This window comes from Gymnoscopelus microlampas, assembly GCF_963454915.1.
Source record: "Gymnoscopelus microlampas genome assembly, chromosome: 2".
In the NCBI taxonomy this organism is placed as follows: Eukaryota; Metazoa; Chordata; class Actinopteri; order Myctophiformes; family Myctophidae; genus Gymnoscopelus; species Gymnoscopelus microlampas.
Window position 1 is genome coordinate 38,113,639 of NC_139939.1, and position 25,385 is coordinate 38,139,023.

At 43.0% G+C, this 25,385-nt stretch overlaps 1 protein-coding gene across 1 annotated transcript in view; it reads left to right on the forward strand.

The window, feature by feature from the left end:
* The first annotated feature begins 972 nt into the window (after positions 1–972).
* Positions 973–25,385, forward strand: part of cntln (centlein, centrosomal protein) — a 147,714-nt gene continuing 123,301 nt past the window's right edge. Inside the window, exons 1-8 of the mRNA XM_084046775.1 lie at positions 973–1,063; positions 4,174–4,262; positions 6,419–6,503; positions 9,767–9,901; positions 11,613–11,771; positions 14,587–14,708; positions 17,321–17,483; positions 21,839–22,147. Of these exons, the coding sequence (XP_083902901.1) occupies positions 974–1,063; positions 4,174–4,262; positions 6,419–6,503; positions 9,767–9,901; positions 11,613–11,771; positions 14,587–14,708; positions 17,321–17,483; positions 21,839–22,147 (1,152 nt within the window). The 5' untranslated portion in view covers position 973. The remainder of the gene's footprint in view (positions 1,064–4,173; positions 4,263–6,418; positions 6,504–9,766; positions 9,902–11,612; positions 11,772–14,586; positions 14,709–17,320; positions 17,484–21,838; positions 22,148–25,385) is intronic.

The window sequence follows — 25,385 nt, forward strand, 5'->3', positions numbered from 1 at the left end:
AACTGACGTAAAGAAAATGACGTATGAGGAAGACATAAACGGAAAGCAGCGGGCTTGTTTGAAAGCATCTCTCGGTAGTTATTGACAACGATACTGTTGCTCGGGAAAGACTGCTTTTCTACCACAGAAAAGCAACAATAAACACCATTAAGTCCGCGAGAGAACACGGGTATTATTTCGGATGTATTCGTACGTGACGTAACGCTGTGGAGCGTCTGGTCGCTTCACACGGAGGGTTGTCAATACTAGAACTACACTACACACAACAACAAACAGGCGAGTCGTGCAGTCAGTGGGGTAAGAAATGCAACTTTATCATGCTGTTATTATGGTTGAACTGTCTGTTACTAGACAGTGGTGGAAAAAAAGTATTCGCGTTTTTTACTTGGGTATCAATACTGCAATGTAGAATTACTATGTTACAAGTAAAAGTCTGCTATTCAAAAGTTACTTGAGTAAAAGTACCGAGAAGTATTGGTATCAAAATGTGTCGCATGAGACACATTGTGAGCTTGTAGATCGGCTATTTTCAAATGGCCGAAATGTATATAGGACTGAAGTGGATAACGTATGTTGAAGTGGACTAAAAGTACAATATTTGCCTCTGAGACGTGGAGTAGAAGTAAAAGTACACAAAATTAGAAATACTCCAGTAAAGTAAAAAATACCTCAACATTGTACTTAAGTACAGTACTTGAGTAAATGTACTTAGTTACTTTACACCACTGCTCAGTTGTCAGCACAGTAACATCAGTGTAACTCTTGACAATTACAAATATATACTTTTTTACTATGTATATATTTGCTATCAACTATATTACTGAATGTAAAGTTTGCGAGCGATGATGACACCTGTTGATATACGTCCCCAAAACTAGCTGTTTTTTATATCTTGGGATAGGAGTTGTGTCAAAGAAAACCCACGTAACTGTACATCTTGTATTGTTCTCTGCATACTGTCTTCACAGCTACAATGTCTACAATGTCTTCTCTTAACGACTCTCGTGTCTTGCTGCTGGAGCAGCAGGTGAAGAGATTATCAGAGGATTTAGTCGAATGTCAGGTATGTGAAAGTGTGCGTGATGTTTTGTGGGGATATGTGTACAGTATATACAACCACTGTTTAAATAACTTTCTTATATTTTACACACACACACACACACACACACACACACACACACACACACACACACACACACACACACACACACACACACACACACACACACACACACTCACAGGCAGTGGCACACAGAGTGCATGAGATGTCACACCTCTCATCTTGTGCTAGTGATTGAGACATGCTGTCCTTGCATGCTCACCACCAGGTGGTGCCTTATAGCATGAACTCACCTGTCTGTCACTTTCTGCTATCTCTCCACTGCTGTGTGAGACAGATGCAGTGCCATAGTTGTAGGCAGCAAACACGTGTAACCTTATCATACACACAAAAACAAGTCTTGATATTATTGTAAACATCTAGGTGCACACATCCTCATATTGTATAGTGTAATAGCCGTTTGGTTTGGCCTGTTTTGATCCCTGTCTTTATCTAAGCACTCTGTTAAAGAATAAAGATCACACCATCACACTGTGTTATCAGTTGCAGTTAGAACTGCAGACTCATTTCCAATTTTCCGCCGTAATCTGAAGACCTTGCTCTGGATAAAGAGCGTCTGCTAAATGCCTAAATTGTGAATGATCAAATCTGTTTCACATATCAGGGTTATCACTGTCCAGGACGGAAGTCCCGCCAGCCAGAACACCCTCCCTAGATCCTTACTCGACCAGTAACCTAACCAAACATATGCCATGCCTAAACATAACCATACTAACAGTGCTTAAACTTAAGTAAAGTTAATCAATTAAACCTTTACCTAAACTTCAATTTATGCTTTACATATCGTTGCTGTCGGGCAGAAACCTTGTATGTCCAAAACCGTTATTTTTTAAGAGCCTGTGTTCCAATGGATCCAATTTAGTTATTATTTGTTACACACAGACATACTTAACCACTTTCAATTTAAAACTTCAAAATGAGTGAAAATAGCAGATCTACAAGCTCACAACGCGTCCTGATGCAAGGTGTTGTGAGCTTGTAGATCGTCTGTTTTTGCGCGACACTCTTGAAAAAAAAACATACAAATTGAAATATGGAGATACAAGGTTTCTGCCTGACGGCAACGATATTCTTTTTTCCTTTTTAAAATTTAACCTGTTTAAACTTCGGACTTCCATCCTTTCTACGGTGGCATTCTAATTACTACATATCTGCTAGGTACTTTTAAAAGGGAAATTTCTTTTAATGTTATTTGTTATCAATATATTTTATTTCTAACTGTAATTGCATAACTTATATTGGCTAACTTTGCCCCTTTAGAAGAGTAGCTTAGTCTTTAGGTATTAGGCATGGGCATAGAGCTTTTGTAATCATCAGTAGGCCTTCAAGTAGCGTACTTTCTCTGCCAGGTCTAACATCACGCCACTGCGCTGTGTATTTCCGTAAATCCAGACCAAAGTGTCTCTCAAATGTCTCCTCCACTGAGCTGGCACAGGAACCGTCCTTGGTGGTCTGGGGCAGAGTGGAGCATCAGTGATTCTGTCTGTCTAATAGGGACCCTTAGCTGTGCAGTGTACCATTTAAACAGTGGCATTTGAATGCCATTGATGTCTTAAAAGTCTCTGGCACTACGATCTTCAGGACTGCCATTAACTACAAAGACACTCATCAGTTGGCCAGCAATCGCTCCTACTTGACCATGCTAATTTTATTAATACGTCGTTGGATTCAAGGCGGGGGGCCCCCTACTTTTAGTATGTTTAGCCCATGGTGTTTCAAGGTCTGGATTGGAACTGTGATTAATAATTCAGTGATCATCAAACACGCACATTCGATACATCTCTAAGTACACACATACATGTGCTAAGAGAGGAGCCCTTGATTTCGAGCGATGAGGGGTCCTGTCTTTAGCGGTTGTCTCAACAGCAGCCAAAGGCCAAGCATAGAGCAAAACCACCTATTTGAAGTCAGCGATGATGCTTCATTTTATCCGTAGCTGCATTGCAGGGTCGACTTGGTGAGATCTCACCCCCCCGCTCTACACCCCCCCATTCCCCTGCTCCCACTCTACTGTATATACATACACTCACACACACATAGAGATCCAGTAAGTCCCTCTACTTTGTATGTTCGGTCCATGGCCTTATCAAGGTCTGCCTCTGCCATTTAGTAAATAATTGATTAGACATTTTTGAATGGTGAGATTTTAAAATTCATGCACTAATTGGAGGACCGGTGGAGTCCAGTGGGAGGGACGACTTTTATCTCGTGATGATGTGAACATAATTTATCAGATAATATTATATTAAGTCGATTTGGTATAATTCCCCATCTTTAATGTTAGAGAATTTAGTTTTCAGATGTCTCTCATTAGATGTAATGTAGCTTAAAAAATGTTTGAAAAGCCAGCGAGACAATTTGAATTGGAAATGTGTCAGGACTGGCTCAGCCTCGGCTGACTCTCTCTTGCTCGCTAGCTCTCCCACGCTGCTTGAAGAGGACTCTCTCCCTGTCATCACTTTTGAGTTTCTAGTTACTGTTGGGCCCATAGCCGAGCAGAAGAGGGAAAAAAATAATCATTGGAAGAAAGTTTTATTAATAAAGGAAGTGCCAGACATTGACTGCTGTGTTTTGATTTAAATCCCCCACGTCTCTCTGGTCATAAATACTTCATAATGACAAGTGTCAATGTGCGCTCTCCCCTTGAGTCGAAGGTCACATCTCAGCACTGCACAGACTCCCTGTGTTGAGGCAGCCCCATGATTAGAGGGGGCAGGACAGATCAAAACATATTTTGTACAAGATGCTTAAATTATTGATTGGTTCGGCTTCTCCACCCCTCCACATCCTTTTTTCCATATGCTAATGTCACTGAGCGGCCGTTCTATTGAATTATTTTGTATTTTATTCAGAACAGCTGAGACATGCCACTGGTGTCATGTTGGTGGGGATTTTAATGCGATGCCTTAGATAGTACAATATTTATATATATGTTTATTTTTTCTGGTCTATAACCTCTCTATCAGTTTTTTCTCCCCTCAATTCTAGTTCAATATGTAGCAACTGAAAACACTGAGAAATGAATCAGAGTTTGAATTCTTGTCTTTTCTCAGGCTGACAAGGATTTTGTGTGGTCCCTATGGAAACGCCTTCAAGTGGCCAATCCGGACTTGACTCAAGCTGTCAGTCTAGTAGTTGAACGGTGAGCACATTCTTCTTCTTTATTTTCTTTTCTTTTTTTTCTTCTTTCACAAATTGCTACCTCAGAAGCTCAACAAGCTGAAAATGCCTTTATCTCGTAAGCAAAAGAGAAATATGTGTGTGAAAGTCGTCCAAGGGTGTGTTTGAGACACCCCCTTGACCAGTGGGGAGGGGCGGGTTACTGTGGAAATCTGGCGCAGATGCTGATTTAAGCCTCCTTATCCCTGGTCTAGCGCTCCAGCCACGGAAACTCTTTTTAATGAAAACACTCTCTCTCCCCCTGGCTCTGCCGTCCTGGACACTCCAAACGCTCCCTCCAAACGCCTGTCTTTAACGGGATAAATTGTGAGATTGAATATGACCTTTCCCTTGCAAGGTGGCTAAGCTACACCAAATACAGTGGCATGGGAAACTTTCTGCAGGTTTTCATCGACAGTGTTGGTGGGCGGGTTTGAAGAAAGTGAAGGATTTTTAAAAAAGCTATTTGAGCTGACACTGTGCTTTGTTCCAAGCTGCAAGGATTATAACATTATGAATGCTTGTTTTCTGTAACATCTGAATCTATCTGTATCAGTTGATTGAACAGTTTTTCAAAGTTATTTAAAGAAGTTTGTTTAAAATGTTGTCAATGCTTGGTGATCCTGGGGGGGTATACTGTATGTCAGATACTGTTTGCATTTATATTAGACATACATATATATATTTATAATAAACAATTTAAACATTAATTTGCTATTACCTTTTCAGACAAGTAACCCTGAAACATACTGTGCTGAAATGTACCTCCAACAATTCAACATTATAACCGTTGTATGAACAATGCCTTTAGTAATACTTGCTGTTCAGTGGCCAACATGGCCTGCTTTTAGGGCTTGTCAGTAGTTGGGCATCCTCTCTGTGAGCCAGGGTTAAAAAAAAAACAATGCAACAGTTTGTCTTTGTCTCCACAGCTTCATCCTTAACACATCTTTTATATAGTTCCCTACAGGAAACCCATCGATGTATGCTGGTCCAGTGAGACCAGCAGTCGAGGAATGTGCTCCCAAAGTGTGTGTGTGTGTGTGTGTGCATGTCTGTTTTATCAACTGGTGTATTGGTGGTAGTGTATGGGGATGATATTGACATAATTGCGTTGACTATAATAGTGAAGTGCCGGGGGCCTGTTGGGAACCGCCGTGCACCCTAGCTATCCCCAGCATGCATTCCCCAGGTGTTCTTGCACAGTGATTGGTTGGTTGCTCAGGACATGGCGAGGAACACCACGAGGAAGGGTAGCGGGGGCCTGCCTGCATTCCACCTCCTCCCTCCAGGGATCCCAGACTCTTATTTCAATGTCTACCATGGGAGAAAGAAGATGGATGAGAAGAAGCTAAAGAAATGGAGAAAGGCCTGAATGGATGGGGGGGTTACAGCAGTTAAAACAAACAGGTCCCCAATTGCTGTTCATTTTAGGCTTCTGCACCTATAAACACGCACCATATTACAAGATGCACCAGTGGACTACAATGAAAGGGATAGCCTTCATACCCTGGAGCTGGTCAGGAGGACGATGGAGGTGATGCTTGGAGAGGGCTGCTGGGTTATTTGATTACACTCTCAGTGCTGCTGTTACGTAGAAGCAGCTATGCAACCTGTGTTTTCATGCACAGTAAATTCCTCAGCTTTAGTTTAACCACATGGACCCTAGCATCCCTTTTTTGGGCATGCCACAATAGGCGAACGTTTGGTGAAAATAGCAGATCTACAAGCGACACGTTGTCAGCTTGTAGATCGGCTAGTTTTGGGAAGCGTTGGTGTAGAGGGAAAGAAGGAGGGCGGCATGTATAGACCCCTGGGGAACTCTGTATATCTATGGACTTATAACGTGCCTTATTTTATTATGTGTGTAGTACATCTTTTTAGCCCTGTTTGCTCTTTCTACCTGTCTGTTGGTCTGCTTGTACCAAAGGCAATCTGTTTTTGAAACCTGAATAACCTGCAAGTATCTCTTATTTTTGGATGACACATCTTCACTCTCTCATTGTGTGTGTGTGTGTGTGTGTGTGTGTGTGTGTGTGTGTGTGTGTGTGTGTGTGTGTGTGTGTGTGTGTGTGTGTGTGTGTGTGTGTGTGTGTGTGTGTGTGTGTGTGTGTGTGTGTGTGTGTGTGTGTTCTGCAGCGAGAAGCATAAAGCTGAGACTAAGGACAGGAAAGTGTTGGAGATCCTTCAGTGCAAAGACTACAACATTCAGGAGTTGGAGCAGGTACTTTACATTGCTAAAGACACACTTCAGTTTCCCAGGTCCCATTTGGGCAAAATGAGGAATTTGTCTTACTGATTTTTCACACTGACATAATCATACCAAATAATAACAACAAAAACATAGTACCGATAATACCATTAATGCATTTTATGAATAGCTCACTTATTTTGATTCAAGACTAGCTTACAAAAGGCTCAATTAAAACTATTCTCCTATTGAACTTTATTTAATGAAGCAGGATAATATGTTAAGGAATGCGAGCACTCGTCACAAACAACCAATCTTTTACCAGGTGCACGGTTCAAAGAGAATTCAACTAAATCAAAAGATCATCACCAGCATTCACTTCAAGTCCTGGAAACACACGTTCGTTCGTTGCTGCCCGTGCAAGAGAATAAAATATAAGGACTTGAAGTGAGTGCTAGTGATCTTTTGATTTAGTTGAAAGCGAACGATAATGACATCGATGCTGTTAATTGACTTCAAATCATTCACTGAAGTTTCAGTCAGCTACCTTCATTAGTGTTGCTTTCATCCTGTTAACGCTAGTGTTCCCTATTTGTTCCCTTCTGAGACTGCTGTTAACGCTATCATCAGCTGGCTGACGGGTGGACGCACCTTCCTCAATCATCTAAGAAGTATAATACCCAATTTATGCTCCGTCACATGAAAATAGCAGATCTATGAGCTCACAACACGTCAAATCCGTGACCCGTTGTGAGCTTGTAGATCAGTTATTACTCTATGCACTGTGGCATAGAGTGAGAGGGAATGTATCCACTGTATTAGTCAAAGGTCACCACAGGAGAAAGTAGTAATAGGTGACTTTGGTAGAGGTTTGAGTTGTGTAGTTACCTTGCCATGATGCAACTTCCTAGGTGGGCGTGTTCCCACTGTCTCGTGCTTTAATATGCAGTTTAAAAAATGATGACCTAAAATAAAATGAGCATGTGAATATTCAACTGATATGTCAAGACATTACAGATGTCTGTTGGACATGATGAGACAATTAGGCTAAAGTGATTCTCTACAGTGGTAACGGCCATGCAGGGTGTTTGGATTTCAACTTCAACTTCAAACTACTTCCTTTGTGCAGTGGTTAAAAAACAACAACATACAGACACAATAAACAGATACCCAGATCACTAAAAAACACTACCTAACATAGTAAACCTCTACTACAGTAAAAGCGTAATATTTTAAAATCCATGGAGCAATTCTCTGTGTATATAAATGATATGCAACCTATGTGTGTACTAGCGTCCGTCAAGTAAGAGAGTCTGTTGTTAAACAGTTTGGATTTCTTTCATTTCAATGTTGATGTTTCACCCGAGTGTCCTGACATCATTATATCACATTATGAATGCTGCTCCCATAAAATGCTTTAACTTCATGCAGGAGGTTACTGTAGAAAAGCGTTCTGTCACTAGCCTTCTGATCTCCACCACTATGGAATGCGCCTCATGCCAGGCATAACCTAGTTCTTAAGGTGATGGCACCAGACACTGATTGGTTTTATTAATGTAACGCCCATGAATAATTCAGTGCCCGCAGCGCCAGGCGCAACGGATAGCGCCTGGCGCTACGGGCATTTTAACAGCTTGTAGATAGGACCATTGCGCTGGACACACACCCCCACGGCACAAGTTACTATGTGCCATGGCGCTAAGTTCTGCTGTCAAAATAGGGCCCACTGTTTCCTAATCCTCGCACTTTGTGATTGGCTGTCTTGGCGCTCTGAGCAGCATAATAATAAAAAAAAAGTTATTTTGCAGTTGTGGGTGTTTTTTTTTGTTTTGAGGAGCTCATTAATAGTCCGGGACTCTGTGCACCGTCATCTGGCCCACTGTCATTCATCATCCCGTCCACCATCTCAGGGCCAAACGCACCCAAATGGTGATTAATTGGTGAGCAATTCCCTGCACTTGACTGTTGGAGGATGTGATGGTCCACTGAGCCCGTGCTGGATCTCACACGCTCACCGCTTAACATCTCCCACTCTCCTCCAACTTTGACAATGCATAAAAAAAAGAGATATCTGTCCTTTCTTCTCTATTTTTCCTCTCTTCATCTCTTCATTCTTCTCTATGCTTTTTTTGTCTCTCTCTCTTCCACTCCCACTTCCCATTTTTGTAACATAATTAGCTTTCATTTTTGAACCGCACTGGGAATTTTCAAATGCTAATCTCTCTGTCCTAGACCTCTTAACTTGGCAGAACCCTATTTCCCCCCCCCCTTCTCTCTCTCTCTCTCTCTCTCTCTCTCTCTCTCTCTCTCTCTCTCTCTCTCTCTCTCTCTCCCTCTCTCCCGTCTCCTTCCAATTGAGCACTACTGGGGTTCAGATTGTTCTCGCCCACCTCATTATCAACGTTTGAATTTATTTTCCGCTCGGCAGTATAAATCTCTATTAAAGCCCCCTTTCGTTCCGTCATTCGAATCAGGAGAGGCGAGGAGCGCTTAAATCCACTATCTGGATAGATCTGAGTGATACTCCCCATCCCACCACCACCTCCAACCACCCTCCTCTCTACATGGCAATTAATTGCATCCCATAGTACTGTGTTAGCTAAGAGAAGGGTGGACCCACAGAAGGCTGTGGATTACCCCATCAGTGCCGGAGACCAGCTGATACTGTGTTAAAAGGCCAGCCTCTCTTACTCAACAAGGCGAGCAAGTGGCCTGCCAAATAAAAACGCAAAATAATAATTATCCAAGAACAGTGTAGACTAAAGGGATCAAAATCAGATGCTCATTAAAAATAATAGAATCGTCCGTCCCCCCTACCCCCTATTCTCTAGTTTGTTCAACCATGGGAAGCATCATATTGAGCATGATGGGACCTTGAGTTTTAAAACGTCTATTTAGTATCTGCCGTCTAACTCATTCATGTGTGCGCGTTTTGTGTATTCCGCTGCTTGCTCTGATTTGGCTGAGTTGTTTCACGGTGTAATATCGTAATATCATAATTAACTTAATTTTTTTTTTAATACAATAACAATGATGTTTGTATTTGGCTCAGTAGTGATAAAACAAACGGCAATGTGAGAGATCCAAATCGGGGTCATTGCAGGGCTAAAAATATCTGAAGTCAAAACAAGAAGATGAAGTGCATTAATATAGACTTAATAGACTCTCTGTCTGTCTGTCTGTCTGTCTGTCTGTCTGTCTGTCTGTCTGTCTCTCTCTCTCTCGCTGCCTCCCTCCCTCTGTCTCTCTCTCTCTCTCTCTCTGACTGCGTCACTCTTTCTCATTCTCTCATACAGAAAGTGACAGGACAGCAGCAGGAGATCAACAACCTGGTTCGGAGGAAGATGTTGGTGGACGAGGAGAAAGCTGAGATTAAGAGGGAGCAGTCAGGTCTGCTTGAGAAGCTGGCCTGTCAGAGTCAAGAACTGAAGGTTGGTGGAACACGTTTCTTGTGACACTCTGTTTCTGTGTGACACCAAATGGGACCAGTGCCCTGTGGCCTTCGCCCGGGGCAGCCAGTCACTTCAGAATTAGAATCAAACTTTATTGTCACACCACAGGTTTACAGGTGTAAAGAAGTGGGTGAAATTCTTTTTTTCGCGCTTTATAGAGAGGACAGATGCAGCCACTGTTTCTGTCTGTCTCTCATTGTCAAGCTAATTTATACGTTGTCCATTGTATGGTAGCATCTATCACAGAAAATAACAAATGGTTAAGCTAACAATGTGACACATCGCTGTGATACTGCAGCATCAAATACTGAATGAAGGGGCTCCCCTGAGCGCAGCGTCGTTCCTCATAAAGCCATCGAGGTCGCTGCTTTATATGTGTTTTGAATGCTATTTGAAGGTGTAACCAATGACCACGCATGGACGTGGCTTTTGCGGGCGAGGCTATAGAAGCTTCGGCCTGCCGCACTCGCGCTCCCTTCCCCCGATCATCTTAGGGAAACAATATTAGCGTGCTTGGCCCTGTTGCCGTGTTAGTCATGGAGACACAGGCCGTTACACTGGCAGAATCACTTGCACAGTATATGACTGTGAATACACTCAATTGCCGTTGCACTGGCACTACTATTTTATGTACACGTATATATAACTGTGACCTATTTGATATCTGCTGCTAAGTGATGTCTCTTATTTGCACATAGTACACTATATGTATATTTGATATTTTGTTATTTTGCATTTCCCTTTTTTCTGTATTCTAATGAATATCTATTGAACTTCAATTTGTGGGTAGCTTGGTGGTTGCTTGCTACATTGAAGTTGAAGTGATCATGTCAAGCTTATATTGCTGTGCATTGAATTACATTAACTTGAAAAAAAATCTGTTATTGTTTTATTTAATTTATTTAATTATTTTCTCTTTTCTCTTCTTTCTGTCTCTCCATCTTACCTCCTCTTGTTCTGTGCTTTCTCTCACTATTGAATACTGAAACGCTACACTAAGATACAGTGAGGCAGAGAGAGAGAGAGAGAAAGACAGAGACAGATGCGAGAAAGAGAGAGAAGAGAAGCACAGTGATGACTGGCAGATAAATTCTTAATGACGGAGTTCGGCAGGGGTACAAGCCAAAATGGCGATGACGACGAATTTGGCGATTTGTCTTTGCCCTAATTACACCCCTGGAAGGGACGCGGCCATGATTAATTGATAAAGGGAAGGGGTCCTCCTTGTGCATGCCTCGCCATGCTCTCCTCACCAAAGAAGAGACTAGCAGGGGGACGGCATCAAAGAAGACCCGGGTGGAGTGGCCTTGGAGTCAGCGGCACTCTCATTAGGAGCATTGTCATTAAAGTATAAAGCCTGTGAACACCTTGGTGTACCTGTGTGTAGCCCCGGCTTGCACCCCAGACGTGTGGCAGCACGTGCCGGTGACCTTGGCCAATCAGAGACTCATAGGGGGTGGAACGCATTTACATATTCATACACCACAACCTCCTCAACCCCAAAACCACATGTGGCTTTTCTTTCTTTTTCGTTGAGCATTTCTCTTTTGTTTTTATTCAATGCCTGTATGTGTTTTTTTCTTTGCTGGAGTCTTTCTTTTCTCTCTTAATCTCATTCCGTCCCTCCATTTGTTTGTTTGGCTCCCTGTGACCCCCCCCCTCCATTCTGTGCACCTGTGCTGCCACCCAGGACATGAGGGAAGAGATCAGGAGGAGAGAGGAGGAGGATCAGCGGGTGGTGAGGGCCATGGAGGAGGAGAAGGAGGGATTAGCGTCCCGCTGCGTGGCCCTGCGTGCTGACCTGGAGGATGGACAGAGACAGGGGGACAACGCCCGGAACAGAGTCAAGGTAGACACAGAAGAGAGACACACACACACACACACACACACACACACACACACACACACACACACACACACACACACACACACACACACACACACACACACACACACACACACACACACACACACACACACACACACACACACACACACACACACACACACTAACCTGAATCCACACTACCACCTTGAAGCTTTCAATCCTACCCTCCCTCTCCTCAGCTTGTGAATATAAAATGATACCTGCAGCAAAGCACACATTTTAAACATATGCATGGCTTCTGTTCATCATTGCATTCTTTAGTCGGGCCCAGGTTTTGTCTCGCTTGGGCTGGGAAAATAATGACCTGAGCTGACACCGAAGAGGTCCATCTGCCCTGGCAACAGGTTGATTTCTAATTAGTTGCGCAGCATGTCTCTTACGGTACCAAAAATAGCCGATCTATTATTTGGCAATTTTTGGTATGCAACACTGTTGCGTGACCAAGTACATGTATAAATCAGGGGTTATCGATGTGGGGGTCAGCTACACCCGCCAGTAGTAGCAAATGCTGGAAGGTGTAGATGACATCAGAGCTGCTAGTTAGCCACCAGATACTCCAAACGTAATGAAAAATACTACCACATCTACATGAGCTGGCATTTAAACTAGAGACTATAGAAAATATTTCACCTGAGCTATTCACTCCCCACGTTCAAGCAGCGAAGTAGCAGAATGAACATTCAACCATGTCATCTTTAAACTCAAACAGGGCACTTATAATCACTTAACCCATCATTGCTGCCTTAAATGAGCAGGAAAACAAAAGGTTGCCCACCATGCCAAATGTATTAGGATGCAAAACTGGTCAATCAATATTCAGAGGAGAGTATTAATACTCATGCAGCATAGTAGTCTTTGCAGGAGACCAGCGGAGATGTCCTTCCTCACACACACACACACACACACACACACACACACACACACACACACACACACACACACACACACACACACACACACACACACACGCACATTCCTACAACCCTAACGTGTCCATTGGTTCCATTTGTACACTCATAGATTTAAATTAACACTCAGGATTTTACAGCGTAGCACTCAAAATGTGCCATTCCCTTTCACAATGCTGAGTCTGTCAAACAGACTCGGACAGAGCAGCTTGAATAAGTAAGTGCCCGTGTTGTAATTATGCCAGGTCGGAACAGGCCCAGGCAACTTCTCTATGCACATCAATCACTGTCCTTAGACGTTCCACCTGCTCCTCATCTGGTTTCAGCACAGCGTTGGTGTGGAGGTCGGAGTCGGAGGAAAGACAGGAAACGTGGCGCAGCAACGATACAGCGATGCCAATTTGTTTGACATGCCAAAGATTTGTCCGGGAATGTAACATTAAAATGGTTCCCATGCATATTCTGAAAAAAATATAAGTTACATCTGCGTTGTATTAAATTTACTGCAAATTTTTGGAGTTGGTCAGTGTTAATGGATGCCCTCTAGAACAAAATCCTCAGTGACAGTCACACATGCACACGGGGCATCAAGATTGCTCATTTTGGTGTGAGAGAGTCACTTTATGTGTCTTGCCATCTTAGAATGTCGCCCATAATTTGCTCATTAAGAGTGAGTGTATCCGATGCTGGGTGACCCTGGTGTGTTTGATGCTGGAGGCTGGGCTGGAACCTGCCCTGCTCTAAGAGCTGCTTCCCTCTCTATGAGAGAGAAGTCTTTGGAAGTGGAGATGACGCTTCACACTGGCTCTCATTCAAAACACATTTGTTTGTCTCTCCCACACACACTGTCTCTCTCTATTTTTCTTAAATCTAAACTAGTTCGTTAGCCATTAGGCGAGTCCATTTTCAAACGAGTTGAGGGTGACTGAGGACAAAAGGGGGGGTCACAACTGTGCTCTGCGCTTATAGATGCTGTCTGGACTAATGAATGAAGCATCTGAAATAGAAGGGGGTCCACTTCATTATTCTGATATTTCCCTCATCCTCACACTATCAAAACCAGGTTTTTATACAGGTGCTCTTAATATATTGCACAAGGGACTGGTGCATCATATCTTTTGTACTGGTAAGCCATACTGTACGTACATTTGTACTGTAAAACACACACACACACACACACACACACACACACACACACACACACACACACTAGGGGTGTGCCGATATATCGTCCCGCGATATATCGCGATACGTTTTCGCGACGATATGTATCGTTTTGGGGAAAAAAAATATCGTTTTTGAAAAAAAAAAAATTTTTTTTTTTTTTTTTTTTTTTTTTACAATCATAATAATCAGACATGCAAACGGCCCCGAAGTGAAAAGAGTGACAACAGGTTTTTTTTTCAGGTCAGGTGTCATACTATTTGGATTCAAAACGGCTATTGTAGCTGAAAATCTACAAGTTTGCATGTCTGAATAATGCAAAAACAGAATTATTTGTTTGCATTTTCTTTTTTTCTCCTCCATATATTTTCATAATAAAAAAAGTGCGTATCGTATCGTATCGAAATCGTATCGAAGTTGTGAGCCAAATATCGTATCGTATCGTTTCGTGAAATTAGTGTATCGGCACACCCCTAACACACACACACACACACACACACACACACACACACACACACACACACACACACACACACACACACACACACACACACACACAAAAAATCAAACATTTCTGTCTCGTCTGAATTGTCAATGCTTTCAGATGGAAAGTATTGTGAAAGGTTCTCTTTAAATGTCAAAACAGGGCTTCGTGTTTCTGTTGTAAGTGCTGTAACATGTCCTTTATCTGTGTGTTGTATCAGGAGCTGGAGGGGGAGCTTTCCAATGCCAGGGAGGAGGTGTTGTCCCTTCAGAGCCAGATTTCCAGCATGGCTGCCCAGCTCTCTGCCAAGGAGACAGAGGTGGCAACGAAGAACCAACTGCAGTGAGTCACTTCCCTGTAGAAGCAGTGTTCTGGATTTGTTTTCTGGATCAAATAGAATACAAACGTGTACCTGACTACGGTTGCAATTAAGCCGCTTTGAATAAGAAATAAAATATATATTTACATGGAGTCATCCCAATATTTGGGTTATCATATCATGTATAGTGTATGTACAGTAGGTATGGTATGTATGTATGTATGTATAATATGTATGTAAGTATAGTATGCATGTAAGTAAGTATGTATGTGTATGTATGTATGTATGTATAATATGTATGTAAGTATAGTATGTAAGTAAGTATGTATGTATTATAAAGAAAAACATCACATGGATGCACCTGGGACGTATCATCAGTGTTGTAGCCTGGGGTCGACGGGTGTTTCGGGTCTCAACAACATACTCCCTCGCCCAGGTGACCCAGCCGGGGTTGATCAAACCCCCGACTTACGTCCCAGTAGCTACCCACGGTCAGTCCTCTTAGGGCAAGACAGGGCCACTCGATCCGCTTCTCCGGAACTACTCTGCCGGGACTGGGGGAGAGCGGAGGCTCTGGATGGGGAGGGACTAGGCTCTGCGGATGGCCTCCTGGCTGGGCTCCTCCTTCGTCTCACCAGGTCCAGGACCTGAGCGTTGCACCAGACTCCCCCGTTCCAAACATTTCATTCTGGCGTGATGGTTTCTTGGAGATTATAAGGAGATTATAATGTATTATAAGTATGCTTATAATGCATTATAGACATGGGATGCAAACCATACCATATAGTTCTGTGTGGTAGTTTTTCCCTTTCTCCACCACAAGCCTTGAAAGGTGACACACACACACACACACACACACACACACACACACACACACACACACACACACACACACACACACACACACACACACACACACACACACACACACACACACACTCTCCACACCCAGCTCACCTAGAGCCACTTGCTAAGCCCTGCATAGCGGATGTGCTTTAAGAGAAGGTAGAAGAGGGGAAACGGTGTGGGCTTTGGCTAAGCTTTAGTCGATATGATAAAAACTGTGAGAACCACGGCTGCCTTAGAGGTAATCTCAACCTTTTTTAACTACTTTTCTGTCTTAACGCCAGAGGCACTCTGACATGTCAGTCACATCGGGACTGGAGAGACTGTTCTCAGTCGGCCCATTAAAGATGTCCTTGTAAAGCGAGAAGGATCACTTTGTGGTAATTTCACGGTACAAAGAGGTGGATTCAGAGCAAGAATCGCTGATGCCAATGTTTTTTATGTTAGGGTAAATGTAAGTAATATTGACTGACAATGGGGATATTTTATTTATTTATTTAGTTTTGAGATTGTTAAAACACAGAGGTAAAGTAGTCAAAACCCAGTCATTAAATGATGAAAACATTAAAAACACAGAAACCAGCTACTCGCATGTGCAGATGAGATATTAAAGAAAAGAAAACTAAGTGGCTTATTAAACCCACCTCAAAACAGACAAACATCAGACTCAAGATGACACAATTAAAATAACACAGCAGTCAATTACATCAGTGGTTCCCAAAGTTTTGGCTTGAAACCCTTGCCTTGGATTTTGATTTTTTTTTTTTCAAAAGTAAAAAAAAAGTGCTTAGGAAGCGAGATACAGCCTTTTTCAGTTATAAGTTAAACAAGGAGTGGATGGAGCTGCAAATCTTCAGATAATGATATCTTGGGTTCTGAAAAAAAAAAAAATCTTTTTTTTCTTTCTATTTTTTTCAAAAACACGTGAAACACGTTAATGGCACGTTGCACCATAGCGGTAAAACACGTGAAACACGTTAATGGCACTCAATGAGTTAATCTGTATTACTTTTCAAGCAGACTTATTTTTTATTTTTTGCATTCCTTGTGTGACCCATAACACAGGATTTAAGAATCCCAGGCCTAAAATAACACAGTGTCAAATTAGCTCGATTAGAGAAAAAACACGAATAAAAAACTAAAAATGTTGCGCTTCGCGCGCCTGCACAATTTCGGCGCCCGGACGCTTCGCGCGCGGGCACAATGCCCCTGGCCCTTGGCTTGGTACCCAAGACATAATTTGGCCCTTGGGGAAAAGTAATTGGGGAACCCTTCTCTACAGTATGCACACATACAGCACATCTACAAGCTTGTAGATCTGCAATTTGTTTTGCCATTTTTGATTTAAAAAAAAAAAACATTTTTGAACCAATAACACATTGAGAACATACAGTTAGACTTGAGTGGGTGGAGACAAATGTAAAAATGTTGGACTACAGTACCTCCAAACAGACAAGGCCTCACACACACCCTCCCCTGTGATCTTTGGCGCCGGACCCTAGGTTGGGAACCACTGAAATACTTGATAAAATTGCAAAAGTTTGTTGAGAGAAAACATTATTGTACTTAAAATACGTCACATCTTTGTTAAATCCCCACAGCAGTCCCATAATAATCTGTCCGAGCGTCAAGCGGGAAACTTCCTCAGCAGTCAAGCATCCCCTCCCTGTCCATTCATTTTAAAGTCACTCTCTAATTCTCTACAATGTGAACGTAGAACCGATATTTGTGTGTTTTTAGTTGTGTGTACATATTTTATTTATGTGTGTGCGTGTGTGTTTGTGTCTAGGCGTGAGGTGTTGGAGGTACAGGCCTTATACAGACAGAGTACGGAGCATGCAGCAGAGCAGAGTCACCTCATCAGACAGCTAGAAGGACTCAACCTGGACACACAGAGAGTTCTCAGGAACCAAGAGGAGGCACACACTACGGACGCTACCTCCCATCAGCAGGTAAACACACTTGCAGGCAAAGACCACCTTCTACCTGAATGACAGAAGCTTTTCAGTGGTAATTGGGGAGGCATCCTCCCCTCCGACCCACTTTTCCTGTGGTGTTCCCAAGGGGTCCATTTTGGGTCCCTCATCGTTTTCAATTTATTTGCAGTGATGTTGGTGCAGCAGACTCTGCCAAACTGTGCCACAACTAATGTCCTGCATATACGTACAAGTTCTAATACAAATAATGTCATTTAAAAAAAGAATAAGTTATAATACAAGTAATGTACTACTAGCAGTAATACAATAAGTAACTAGAAAAAGTGCTCCTCGGAGCACAGGTCTCCGCCAGGTCAGGTAGGTTATTGTGGCCTCCTGGTGGCGCTATAATAGGCCAATGTGAAAAGGGTGGCATTTCTTCTTAGGCCTTTCAATGGGATGACACTGCATTCATGATTTGAGGCATTTTGTTCCAAAAATGTGTTTTGCTAAATTAGACCTGCTGGTGGCGCTATAAAGGCCAATGTGAATGTGAAAAGGGGGGCATTTCTTCCTCGGCCTAGTGGGAATCTGCATGCAAACTTTCACGGAAATTGCACACTGCATTCATGTTTTGAGGCATTTTGTTTAAAACTGACCAATCCTGCAAACTTTGGAAGCCACTGTAAGCCAAATAGGATGGAATATGAAATATCGGACAGATCCATCAGAATCACATGACTATGGAGATGCAGTGTACCAATTTGCGTGTTTTTTGGACATAATCTGAAGGAATAATCTCCAAAAATGTATTTTACATAAATCGGCCTCCTGGTGGCGCTGTAAAAAGCAGATGTGAAAAATGCAGTCCAATGTTTTTCCTTGGCCTCTAGGGAGTGTGCGTGCAAAGTTTCACGCAGATCGGTGCAGTTATAGTTAAAAATGCAAATCGGCCAGTTATAGCGCCACCATGAGGCTGATTTGAAAATGTTCAAGTGGCATTTCTTCCTCGGCCTAGTGGGAATGTGCGTGTGCAATTTTATGGAAATGGCAAGCTGCGTTCATGATTGGAGGCAGTTGTTCAAAACGGACCAATCCTGCAAACTTTGGAAGCCAACCTTAGCCAATGAGGATGCAATATGGGAAATCGGACAGATCCGGGTTGATCACATGACTATAGAGATACTGTGTACCGATTTGCATGACGTTTGGTTAAAAGCTGTAGGTGTAATGAGAAAAAATGGGTTTTGCACAAATCGGCCTCCTGGTGGCGCTATAACAGGCCCATGTGAAAAATGTGGGGCAGAGGTTCTGAATTGGCATCCAGGGAGTGTGTGTGCACAGTTTCGCAGCGACCGGGCCAACGGTGCCGGAGATTAGCTGTTAACACACAGACAGGACACACACACACACACACACACACACGGACGGACGGACGGACGGAGGGTAAAACATACTCTCTCGCCATGCCTTTCGGCCTGGCGGAGACAATAAAGTATGGGTAAACCTTATAAGTAAGACTTTCCCATCATTTGAAGACTTTGCAAAGTTCATTCCTGCTTTTATTTCACCATGATTATAGCACTATAACTGTGTACTCGGGGCTCTCCTATCTCCAAATGGTACATAATTCAGATGCTAGACTGAACCAATTCTATGAAAGGTGACCATATTACACCTATCCTTGCTTTTCTTCGCTGGTTGCCTGTGAGTTTCAGAATTGAATTTAAGATTTTACTGATGACTTTTATAGCCTTACAAGGCCAAGCTCCTAGGTACATTTTAGTTATGCTCCTCTCGTATGAGTCTAAGAGCAGCCTGAGATCCTCAGATAGGGCCCTCTTGGTTGTTCCTAATACTTGTCTCATTACCTGGGGCGATAGGGCTTTTGAGGCCCAGGCTCCAAAGCTTTGCAATGTCCTGCCTGAGGATCTAAGGCTAGCAAAGTCAGTGTCATATTTTAAATCTTCTTATTGCCTCTCTTTTCTTTTTTTTTATCCCACGATTTTGTAACCCTTTTTTCACCCGGTGCCAATTTTTCTAAGTGAGTGGTAGGGCGCTACACTCCCCCTACCAGCCTAGGGAGCCCAGGGCCGAGCTCATGCCTCCTTCAATGCATGAGAGCCAACTGACCTTCTTGTCACCTGACGGGGGAGTTTCCCCGGTAGGACGTAGCGCGTGGAAGGAACACGTTATACTAACCAGTTCCTTTCCCCTCCATCAGGCGCCCCGGCTGTCAAGGGGGAGGCGGTATAGAGACCAGGATTACTACATGTTTTTTGTGAGGGTATTATAACTACCCTAGGAGATACGGGGAGAACATGCACTCCACACAGAGTAGGCCCTTTCGTGAACCCCACCATACATGCTCATTTTCTTGTATTCATTTTATTTTACTATTTTAATTTGATCTTTCTTTTATGTTCCTGTGTAGTTTGTACCTTGTTTTTGTAAAGCACTGTAACCTTGTTTTGAAAAGCACTTTAAAAAATGTCTTATTATAATGATTATTGTGATTATTATGATTATTATCATATCTCGCACGCACGCACACACACACACACACACACACACACACACACACACACACACACACACACACACACACACACACACACACACACACACACACACACACACACACACACACACACACACACACACACACACACACACACACACACACACACACCAAAACAAGCCAAGCCAAATCTCAGTACTGACTGCTGTCATGTACAAATTGTAAGGATCTGCAATTTTTTCATCTGACAGAAATTTGTTCCAGATGGAAGTTACTCTGGTGTTGTGCACAGTCTCTGCCGCAAAATAAAAAAAAACACCCTTGACACTTTTTTCTGGTCAAAAATATTGTTAACCTTGTCTCAATAGAAGCATTTCGAATTGATTTTAAAAATAAATCAATATCATACAGCATACACACATACCCTCTCACACAAGACCAAACCTTAAACTTACCATTATCATTACCACATTGTTGCAGCAATCTCAGATTGTAATATATTTCCAGTCTAGCTCTATACCCCCATAATTATTTTCCCATTGCCCGCGAAAAATTAAGGCTCTTTCTCACTGTATCCCATTACTGTCAATACGCTCACAAGCTACCACCTCTGTCCCTGATGTACCATACTGCTGAAACGGAGCCACACACACACACACACACACACACACACACACACACACACACACACACACACACACACACACACACACACACACACACACACACACACACACACACTCTGCTCTCTGTCCCAGTACAGGGGGGGGGGCAATGGCTGAGAAAGCATTTAGGACAAATTCAGTCAAGTCAGGGACCTTGTTTTTCCCACTTTCCATCTTCCTCCCCTCTTCTTTTCATCCCTTCTTTTTCTCACAGTCCAGATGATCTTAGCATATGTCATTTCCCATCTCTATGGAAACAAACTGGCCGTGTCATGGCTCAAGTCTCCTCGTCACCTCAGTCTGATGAGTGATTTTGTCTCGCTTTTGATCCTTTCCCCTTCCGTCTGTCTCTCTCTCCGTCTCTCTCTCTCTCTCTCTTTTTTTTTTTTTTTACAACAGGGCTGCTTTATTATGGCTAAAGTGAACCAGTATTTCAAAAATACTATAATACATATTATAATATAAATATACTGTATATTATTTTTCAGCTGCCATTAGCTACAAGATATCCTTAAAAACTACATGGATTTCGAAATAGCTTTCAACCTTTTGGGGGAACACAATAGACCTTTTTCACAGCAGACATTCTGCTGAGTAATCACAGCTGGAGGTAATGTAATAACATTTGTGGGTGTTTCATTAAGGTGTTTCTGTGTGCCAGTATGTACTGTACAGCTCTTACAGTTAACTTCATGGTAGCACAGAGACACACCTCAATGAAACACACCCACAATTAATGTTATTACCTTCAGATGCATTGACCTGCAAACTGGCTGCAGTGAAAAGGGTCCATATTGTGTGTTAAAGACCCTACCCTGACTGGCCCGCCTATGGTACTAGCTTCTAGGTCGTTAATATGGCTTCTACATTTGCTGCAGTAGTAAGGTAACGCTTATTCCAAGGTTGACGAAGATAGTGCCAACACCATGTTTCTATCCAAAGAGTATATTGCCCCAAAATATGAATAAACACTTTCACCGTCGGTAAATGGCCACAGTATAAGCGGGTTAACTAGCCAGTATTGTCCAATAACCGCACATTATTGATCATTCCTTACTCATTTTGCTGTGTGTTGTGATCACATATTATTCAACAAAATAAAGCCTTAATGCCCATGCATAGCCTACTAACATCCAAGCCTCTAACATAATTGCCTCACCAATATGTCAAAAATATGGCACAATAATGTGTGTTTGTTCTGACAGCTGTACACAGAGATGAGCCAGTGCTACCAGGCCCTCTTGTCCAGTGAGGCCAAGTTGCGGCAGAGCCACAAGGAGCTCAGTGACCAGCTGGTCCAGAAAGAGCAGCTCATCCTGCAGCTCCAGGATCAGCTACAGCACCAGCAGCAGGCGCTAACACAGCAGCAGCAACAACAACTTCAACAGCAGCAGCAGCAACAACTTCAACAACAGCAGCAGCAACAACAACTTCAACAGCAGCAGCAGGAGCAACATCAGGCTCAGGAGCCAATGAATGTCTGCCTGCCTCCCACCAGGCAAACCAACTTTGAGGTGAGCCTTCTTATTTTTTCTTTTTCCTTTAACATCCAACCCTCTTCCTGGTTGTCAGCCGTGAAGATCCATGGAAGATGGATGCATCAAAATGAGCCCTCCTGTTTCCATAGGTTATTTAGTGTTCAGCCGCCTCGGGCGGACGCAGTGATTTTCCATAATGCCTGCTCTAATGCAGAAGAAGTTCTCATATTGAACTCTGATCTGTGTGTGTGTGTGTGTGTGTGTGTGTGTGTGTGTGTGTGTGTGTGTGTGTGTGTGTGTGTGTGTGTGTGTGTGTGTGTGTGTGTGTGTGTGTGTGTGTGTGTGTGTGTGTGTGTGTGTGTGTGTGTGTGTGTGTGTGTGTGTGCGCGTGAATGCACCAACCCTAGCGATGGAGCAACTCATAATTAATGTGAGCACACTTACACTCACACAAACTAAATACATCAAATTGCTCATCACGCCTGCCAATCAGCTGTCCACAGCTTTGTGTAATTGTCCAGGTTGTGTGTGAGAGGGCAGCAGTGTACACAGTGTAGGTGGATGAACACCGTGTGGATGGCCCTTGGGATGGCCCACACATACACACTACCCCTCCCTCTTAGTGTCCATGTCAGACACTCGAATGTCAGTTATCTCATCTTCAGGGCACACACTCTCTCTTTCGACCTCTTTCACTCTCGTACTCTCTTCTATTTTGAATACTCTTTCCCTGTCTCACTTTCTTTCTTCTCTTCTCCTTTTCCGTCCCTCCCAACTAAGTATGTATGGAATTTGTTTAATTCATTATGACAGCAGAGATAGATACTTTACATGGACTGTTGTATGTGAGTGTGTGTGGGTGTGTGTGTGTTAATTGGAGTCCAGTAGGGTTCTTGAAGGTGCTGTTACCTATGAGTCGTTATTCTACTGCTATACGTCAGTCAGTGGGTGGGTGAGGGGTTGTCCGTAGCTATCTACCGTACAGAATTCACCCCAGGGGATCAGAAGGGTGTAGGGTAGCAAATCAGCACTGCAGTGGACCTTAATAACCCCTAATGATGTGCTGATATGTTTTCTCTTACATTGGACCACACAGTGGTGCGTCCGGCTGAAAGGTGGTGGATTGAGCTGTCATCGCTTGTCATGTCATCACTTGTGCCCTTGAGCAAGGCACCTCACTCAATACATGCTTTAGATGAAGACGCAATGCAGTGAATCATCTGTCGGTGTTGTTTATAAAAAGAGCTATTCTTTACTTGTAAGTTGTAACTGTTCTTTAGGCTATTTACTGTATTTTACCTGTCAGGGGCCATGTCCACCAAGATGTTTTTTTCCTGAGCGCAGCGTACGTTTACAGTGGGAGTGCCACGTTTTCGGGAAACTCCAGCATTATGGTGCTGAGCATTTATTTTGCGCTGGCACATTTTTGATCTGCTTGAAGCTGCTGAAGCTTGAGCTGAAATATTTTCAACTCTGCCGTTTTTAGGCAAGCGCTTTGGCGTTTTCAGTCGGGAAAAAAACCCTCAGTGGACACGGCCCCTTAGAGTCTTACTGTCTTGAAATGGATAACAGGTGGATGCCAGCTAAGTCACCCTGTAACTCATTGGCTTTATTCACCTGTTTCCTAGGCTTTTCACTTCCTGTGTGTGTTCCACTTCCTGTCGATTAGTCATCTGACCAATGAAATCGGTCAGATGACTAATGATATCCAATGAAATCCGACAGGAAGTGGAAAACACACAGCCTAGGAAACAGGTGAATACATATGCAGAGAAATAACACAGAGGCCAACTTCACAGGAGATAAAATGCCTTCTAGCATCAGCGGGAATGTAGACTTAAAAAGGAAGAGGAGATCCGAGCACTCAAAAAACGTCTAGGGGAGGAAGTAAAGTTAAAACTAATTTTATTCTATAAAAATGCCAACATGTTTCGACCAGTTAGGGTCTTCATCAGGGCGAGAACTGATGAAGACCCTAACCGATTGAAACATGTTGGCATTTCTATAGAATAAAACTTTCAACTTCACTCTTTACTCCTCTCCTCCACATTTATTGAGTGCTTGGATCTCCTCTTCCTTTTTAAAGCTTTATACCTATATTCCACTGTAAAATCTGGAGTGTTACATTTGAGTGTGTAAAAATGGACCCGCATTACACACACAGTTAAACTATCACTCTGGATTTTACTGTGTACTGTGAAGCCAACGCAGTGCTAATAGTTTCTTCAGGTGTGTGTGTGTGTGTGTGTGTGTGTGTGTGTGTGTGTGTGTGTGTGTGTGTGTGTGTGTGTGTGTGTGTGTGTGTGTGTGTGTGTGTGTGTGTGTGTGTGTGTGTGTGTGTGTGTGTGTGTGTGTGTGTGTGTGTGTGTGTGTGTGTGTGGTTTCGCCCCATTTCGCCTCCAAATAGGCTAGATTGTGTTTGTTTAATTTGATGGTTCCAGCGCTGGCCCCGGAATGTGGAAGTCAAAAGATATCAGCTCAAATGTTAAGTGAGTTACAATCGCCTCGTCTCACTTAACCCCCGTTAATTTAACCGACGTTGAAATATAAATGGATCAATTAGTCCGTAATTAAGTACAGCTATGCAGTGTTCCCCCAGTAATTAATACTACATTGAGAGGAGATGCAGGCACCGCTGCCTGCGTGAGGGGAGGGTGAGTGTGTCTTTGTGCTTGCATACATGTGTGTATGTAGGATCTGGCATTAGTGCACGCACACGCACATGTAGCCTTTTTGTAGTGTATGTGTTCTGTGCACATACTATGTGTGTGTACTGTAGTCTAGGCTATATGTGTGTTTTGCCACGCTGCCTATACATAGTATAGTGCCTTGAGGCAGAACACACGTTTGTGTCATCCAGGCTGTGATCACCACTACAATACTTAATGCATTATGCTCAGGATTAATCTCAACTTCTGTTTATTGAACACATGTAGCTTCTGTCTGGCTGCTTTGTTTCTTTAACTTTCTTACCTACTGACATCAAAGTGAACAGATCAGTCTTCCCCAGGCAGAGCACCCAGTCTGGAGACTTCTCACTTTCCCCATTTCGTAATTGCACTGACAGGGTGTGCATATTTTGTGTGTGTGTGTGTGTGTGTGTGTGTGTGTGTGTGTGTGTGTGTGTGTGTGTGTGTGTGTGTGTGTGTGTGTGTGTGTGTGTGTGTGTGTGTGTGTGTGTGTGTGTGTGTGTGTGTGTGTGTGTGTGTGTCCGTCTCTGTGCTTTGTGTAATTGTGTGTGGGCCCATGTGTGTGTATATGCATAGTTGTGCCC